Source organism: Procambarus clarkii, chromosome 44 (genome assembly GCF_040958095.1).
Source record: "Procambarus clarkii isolate CNS0578487 chromosome 44, FALCON_Pclarkii_2.0, whole genome shotgun sequence".
Lineage (NCBI taxonomy): Eukaryota > Metazoa > Arthropoda > Malacostraca > Decapoda > Cambaridae > Procambarus > Procambarus clarkii.
In genome coordinates, this window is record NC_091193.1 from 11,433,607 (window position 1) to 11,440,462 (window position 6,856).

Here is a 6,856-nt window from a genome sequence, read left to right on the forward strand (position 1 = left end):
TTCAGCACCATGCTGCAAGGTAATTTTGATTTGGTATTTGTGATGGGCACTGCTATGCCCCATATGACGTTCCGTTTAAATGGTAGCTACACAACCACCCCCCCCCCTTCCCCTCCCCCTCAGGTAGCAAATGTTTCAGCCTATCCGAGTAATTTGAGTAATTAAAAGGTTAAGTTTGCAGTTTGTTCTCGAATTAATTTCTGCTCAGTTTCAACAAATACTTCACTTTTGAGGTGCAGCATTGTATTGGAATTAGAGAGGCCAATCAGCTTACTGATTGGGCGGCACCGGCCCACCGGGACCTTTACTAGGTTGTTGTTGTTTTACATTCAGCTACTTAGAACAAAAGTTCCAAAGTAGCACGGGCTATGGTGAGCCCGTAGTGGACTTACCAGGCACAGGAGCCCTTCTTTACTAGGTGTTTCGGTAGCCCTTTATACTCACCTAGTTATGCTTGCGGGGGTTGAGCTTTCTTTGGTTCCGCCTTCACCACCTATGCGGCCCTGACAGTGCTACTGTTGATGTGGCAATAATGACCACTGTAGCTGTCATGCAAGGCAACGGGTCGGGGTCACAACCCCACAGTCTCCTGGGAGTGATGGATGCCCTACTGGTTGTCACACAACCATCATCTTTTTTGTTGTTGTCACAATACACTCACTGCCTTCCTGCTCACTACCACCACCTCTGTCCCTCACACTACCACCACCACCATCCCTTACACTACCACCACCACCACCATCCCTCACACTACCACCACCACCATCCCTCACAATACCACCACCACCATCCCTCACACTACCACCACCACCACCGTCCCTCACACTACCACCACCACCATCCTTCACACTACCACCACCATCCCTAACACTACCACCACCACCACAACCCCTCACACTACCATTACCACCGTCCCCCACACTACCACCACCACCATCCCTCACACTACCACCACCACCATCCCTCACACTACCATTACCACCGTCCCCCACACTACCACCACCACCATCCCTCACACTACCACCACCACCATCCCTCACACTACCACCACCACCATCCCTCACACTACCACCACCACCACCACCACCACCACCGTCCCTCACACTACCACCACCACCATCCCTCACACTACCATTACCTTCATCTCACATCTCATCATTTAAAAACACTTTTTACTGACAATCCATACACAATAAACTTTAGTTTTTAAATAAAAACCAATAAAAGTTAATTACAATGGGTCTAGTGCAGCTGTGTATCGGTGTGTTGGTGGCGGCGCTGGTGTCGGGGCGCCCGGAGACTGTCGGCGGGCAGGACACGGGCGGCGGGCAGGACACGGGCGGCGGGCAGGACGCGGGCGGCGGGCTGGACGCGGGCGGCGGGCTGGACGCGGGCGGCGGGCTGGACGCGAGCGGCGGGCTGGACGCGAGCGGCGGGCTGGACGCGGGCGGCGGGCTGGACGCGGGCGGCGGGCAGTACGCGGGCGGCGGGCAGTACGCGGGCGGCGGGCAGTACTCGGGCGGCGGGCAGTACACGGGCGGCGGGCAGTACACGGGCGGCGGGCAGTACACGGGCGGCGGGCAGTACACGGGCGGCGTGCCGGACACGGGCGGCGTGCCGGACACGGGCGGCGTGCCGGACACGGGCGGCGTGCCGGACACGGGCGGCGTGCCGGACACGGGCGGCGTGCCGGACACGGGCGGCGTGCCGGACACGGGCGGCGTGCCGGACACGGGCGGCGTGCCGGACACGGGCGGCGTGCCGGACACGGGCGGCGTGCCGGACACGGGCGGCGTGCCGGACACGGGCGGCGTGCCGGACACGGGCGGCGTGCCGGACACGGGCGGCGTGCCGGACACGGGCGGCGGACCGGACACGGGCGGCGGACCGGACACGGGCGGCGGGCCGGACACGGGCGGCGGGCCGGACACGGGCGGCGGGCAGTACACGGGCGGCGGGAAGAAAATTGTCGGCGGATTGGGAATTGTCGGCATGGGGGCTGGGAAAGCCATGTGGGGTGGGAAAGGCATAGGAAGCGGGGCAGGCATGGGGGGCGGGGCAGGCATGGGGGGCGGGGCAGGAATGGAGGGCGGGGCAGGCATGGTTGGCGGGGCAGGCATGGTTGGCGGGAAAGACATGAGCGGCGGGAAAGACGTGGTCGGCGGGAAAGACGTGGTCGGCGGGAAAGACGTGGTCGGCGGAAAAGACGTGGGCGGCGGGAAAGACGTGGTCGGCGGGAAAGACGTGGTCGGCGGGAAAGACGTGGTCGGCGGGAAAGACGTGGTCGGCGGGAAAGAAAAGGGCGGCGGGAAAGACGTGGTCGGCGGGAAAGAAAAGGGCGGCGGGAAAGACGTGGTCGGCGGGAAAGAAAAGGGCGGCGGGAAAGACGTGGTCGGTGGGAAAGGCAAGGGCGGCGGGAAAGGCAAGGGCGGCGGAAAAGAAGTGGTCGGCGGGAAAGGCAAGGGCGGCGGGAAAGGCAAGGGCGGCGGGAAAGGCAAGGGCGGCGGGAAAGGCAAGGGCGGAGGGAAAGGCAAGGGCGGCGGGAAAGGCAAGGGCGGCGGGAAAGGCAAGGGCGGCGGGAAAGGCAAGGGCGGCGGGAAAGGCAAGGGCGGCGGGAAAGGCAAGGGCGGCAGGAAAGAGGTGGTCGGCGGGAAAGGCAAGGGCGGCGGGAAAGAAGTGGTCGGCGGGAAAGAAGTGGTCGGCGGGAAAGGCGTGGTTGGCGGGAAAGAAGTGGTTGGCGGGAAAGAAGTGGTCGTCGGGAAAGAAGTGGTCGGCGGGAAAGGCAAGGGCGGCGGGAAAGGCAAGGGCGGCGGGAAAGGCAAGGGCGGCGGGAAAGGCAAGGGCGGCAGGAAAGGCAAGGGCGGCAGGAAAGGCAAGGGCGGCAGGAAAGGCAAGGGCGGCGGGAAAGGCAAGGGCGGCAGGAAAGGCAAGGGCGGCGGGAAAGGCAAAGGCGGTGGGAAAGAAGTGGTCGGCGGGAAAGAAGTGGTCGGCGGGAAAGAAGTGGTCGTCGGGAAAGAAGTGGTCGGCGGGAAAGAAGTGGTCGGCGGGAAAGGCGTGGTCGGCGGGAAAGAAGTGGTCGTCAGGAAAGAAGTGGATGGCGGGAAAGAAGTGGATGGCGGGAAAGGCGTGGTCGGCGGGAAAGGCGTGAAAGAAGTGGTCGTCGGGAAAGAAGTGGTCGTCGGGAAAGAAGTGGATGGCGGGAAAGAAGTGGATGGCGGGAAAGGCGTGGTCGGCGGGAAAGGCGTGAAAGAAGTGGTCGTCGGGAAAGAAGTGGTCGTCGGGAAAGAAGTGGATGGCGGGAAAGAAGTGGATGGCGGGAAAGAAGTGGATGGCGGGAAAGAAGTGGTCGGCGGGAAAGAAGTGGTCGTCGGGAAAGAAGTGGTCGGCGGGAAAGGCGTGGTCGGCGGGAAAGAAATTGTCGTCAGGAAAGAAGTGGATGGCGGGAAAGAAGTGGATGGCGGGAAAGAAGTGGTCGGCGGGAAAGAAGTGGTCGTCGGGAAAGAAGTGGTCGGCGGGAAAGGCGTGGTCGGCGGGAAAGGCGTGGTCGGCGGGAAAGAAGTGGTCGTCAGGAAAGAAGTCGATGGCGGGAAAGAAGTGGATGGCGGGAAAGAAGTGGTCGTCAGGAAAGAAGTGGTCGTCGGGAAAGAAGTGGATGGCGGGAAAGAAGTGGATGGCGGGAAAGGCGTGGTCGGCGGGAAAGGCGTGAAAGAAGTGGTCGTCGGGAAAGAAGTGGTCGTCGGGAAAGAAGTGGATGGCGGGAAAGAAGTGGATGGCGGGAAAGGCGTGGTCGGCGGGAAAGGCGTGGTCGGCGGGAAAGAAGTGGTCGTCAGGAAAGAAGTGGTCGTCGAGAAAGAAGTGGATGGCGGGAAAGGCGTGGTCGGCGGGAAAGGCGTGGTCGGCGGGAAAGGCGTGGTCGGCGGGAAAGTCACGGAGGGCGGGATAGGCATAAAGGGGAGGACGATAGAGGCTCGGCCTGTGTATGTTGTATGTGCGGTGTTCGTCCCCACGGTGGAGGGGGAAGCCCCCGCCGCTGTCATGATGTACGCGGACGACGTGGAGCGCCTCACCCAGCCAGGCGCCATCTTCGAGAAGGTGTCCGATGACCACCTGGGACGCAGCCTCCACATCGAGTGTCCTACAGAAAGGTTCTGGATAGCCAGGATCCCAGGTCGCATCTGAGCTCCCAGGACCTGAGCGTCGACGGGAATTCTGGGATCATATTATTTTTTTGTCTTTCATAACGACAAGGATGAATGGCATAACACATCCCGCTCCGTGTTTTATTTTTTTTTTGCGTTATTGACATGATCACTAATGGAAAGCAATTATATCTCATTATTACTGTGACTTCTCTAATTATCAGTATGTAACTTTTGCCTTCGGCTCTTCTGCTCAGCCTCCAAGCACATGCAGGTGATTCCAGATCAAGAAGAGACTGAGTTGCAACTGCCTTCAACCTGCAGATCTTCTAACAACACTTCCAGAGTAAACTTTGAATAATACTACCCTGAGAGGGTAGTACCAGTACTTTACACTACCAGTTAATTGACGGTTGAGAGGCGGAGCACAACTAGGGGAGTATCAATCAGGTGAGTACTAGAAGCCACCAACGCTTCTCTCTCTACCGCAACACCTTACAACCACCACCATCCCTCCCGATATAACTAGCAATGTTCCCTACACCACCACCATCCCTCTCGATATAACTAGCAATGTTCCCTACAACCACCACCATCCCTCTTGATATAACTAGCAATGTTCCCTACACCACAACCAACCCCCCTTTCAATTACAATACCACCACCATCACACTGAGATTTACAATGGTAGTCTACCAGTGATCTACATACCCCCCCCCCCCCCTTCATCCACCGTCTCCTCACAACCCCGTCCCTCACCCTACAACGCTACCACCACCACCACAATCCTTTAGACTACCAGCACCACCATCCCTCAAATTACCACCACTCCTGTCCCCCTCACACTATCACCACCATCCCTCCCACTCTCACCACCACCTTTCCTCATTCTAACCACCATCTGACTTCTCGTCAATTAAAGATACTTCTTACTGTTCTTGTTTAATACAAAATATTAACAAAATCAAAAGTTGAAACAATGCGTTGTTTGCTTCTGGTATTCTTGAATTGGATCTTGTTGGCGGGGCTGGTGCCGCAGGTGGAGTCGGGGAACGGGGGCGGGATAGGATATAAATTCCGGGATGAAGACATGGAGGGCGGGCAAGACATGGAGGGCGGGCAAGACATGGAGGGCGAGGACATTACGTGGGGGGCAGAGCAACGAGTTGTACACGCTCCTGGGACTCAGTTTCACAGTCCCAAGGGGGGCAGGAAAGCCAAGAGGGGCGGGAGAGGCAAGGGGGGCGAGACAGGCATGGGGAGCGAGACAGGCATGGGAGCGAGACAGGCATGGGGGGCGAGACAGGGCATGGGGGCCAGACAGGTTTGGGGGGCCAGACAGGTTTGGGGGGCCAGACAGGCATGGGGGGCCAGACAGGCATGGGGGGCCAGACAGGCATGGGGGGCCAGACAGGCATGGGGGGCCAGACAGGCATGGGTGACTGGCCAGGCATGGGGGGCTGGCCAGGCATGGGGGGCCAACTAGAGCCAGGCAATGAATGCCAAGATAGGCAGGTGGATCGATGGAGGCGGGGGGTACAAAACACAACTTTGGTATGACGAGACAGGCAAGGAGGGCGAGACAGGCAAGGGGGCCGAGACAGGCAAGGGGGCCGAGACAGGCAAGGGGGCCGAGACAGGCAAGGGGGCCGAGACAGGCAAGGGGGGCGAGACAGGCAAGGGGGGCGAGACAGGCAAGGGGGCCGAGACAGGCAAGGGGGCCGAGACAGGCAAGGGGGCCGAGACAGTCAAGGGGGCCGAGACAGTCAAGTGGGGCAAGAACGACACGGAGGGCGGGATAGGCATAAAGGGGAGGACGAGAGAGGCTCGGCCCTCGTATGATGTGTGTGCGGTGTTCGTCCCCACGGTGGAGGGGGAAGCCCCCGCCACCGCCTTGATGTCCGAGGACGACGTGGAGCGCCTCATCGAGCCAGGCGCCATCTTCGAGAAGGTGTCCGATGACCACCTGGGACGCAGCCTCCACGTCGAGTGTCCTACACAAAGGTTCTGGATGGCCAGGATCCCAGGTCGCAGGTGAGCTCCCAGGACCTGAGCGTCGACGGGGTTCTACAGCACCGACCGGGTTCTTCAGCTCTGATCGACCGCCCACTGAAAGTGCTATAACAGGATCATTTTATCATGTTCTTTTTTTTTGGTGGGACCCAGCCGCCAAATCAAGGCGGTGGCTTCCCCCACCACCGCCGTATTGCTTGGCGCTTTTCAATAATAATTCCCTCAGCAGCAATTCCAATCAGCACCGCGTCTCACAGTGCCACCACCTCTACACTTCCTAATTGCAATTATGAAGATCCGCTGCCAGCCGGACGAGTGGGAGGTCTTCTTTATGTTTACAATTATTGCAGTACATATTCCGGTCATTGAATATCCGGTTGAATTCTTCACACACCTCCTTGTCATTCTCTGTGTATCTGTTGTACCCTTTTTGCAGCTTCATCACTTGTTCCTTCACTGCTGTTTTCCTCCTGATGTGGCTGTGGAGCAGCTTTGGTTGGGTCTTGGCTTTACTCACTATATCATTTTCAAACTGTTTCTCTGCTTCCCTCCTCACTCTGAGGTACTCATTTCTGGCCCTCTGGTATCTCTCCCTGCTCTCCGGTGTTCTGTTATTTCTGTAGTTTCTCCATGTTCTTTTACTCAGTTGCTTCGCTACCTTGCATTCCTGGTTGAACCATGGGTTTTTCTGTTGTTTTTCGTTT

General features: G+C 58.7%; 1 protein-coding gene across 1 annotated transcript; it reads left to right on the top strand.

The window, feature by feature from the left end:
* The first annotated feature begins 1,236 nt into the window (after positions 1-1,236).
* On the top strand, positions 1,237-4,179 carry LOC123745123 (uncharacterized PE-PGRS family protein PE_PGRS54-like). Its single transcript, XM_045725429.2, has one exon. It carries the CDS (start codon positions 1,237-1,239, stop codon positions 4,177-4,179), a length of 2,943 nt encoding a protein of 980 aa, XP_045581385.2.
* The last annotated feature ends 2,677 nt before the right edge of the window (positions 4,180-6,856 follow it).

Bases quoted from the DNA above. Each gene is read 5' to 3' on its own strand.
- LOC123745123 (XM_045725429.2), top strand. From the start codon at position 1,237: ATGGGTCTAGTGCAGCTGTGTATCGGTGTGTTGGTGGCGGCGCTGGTG.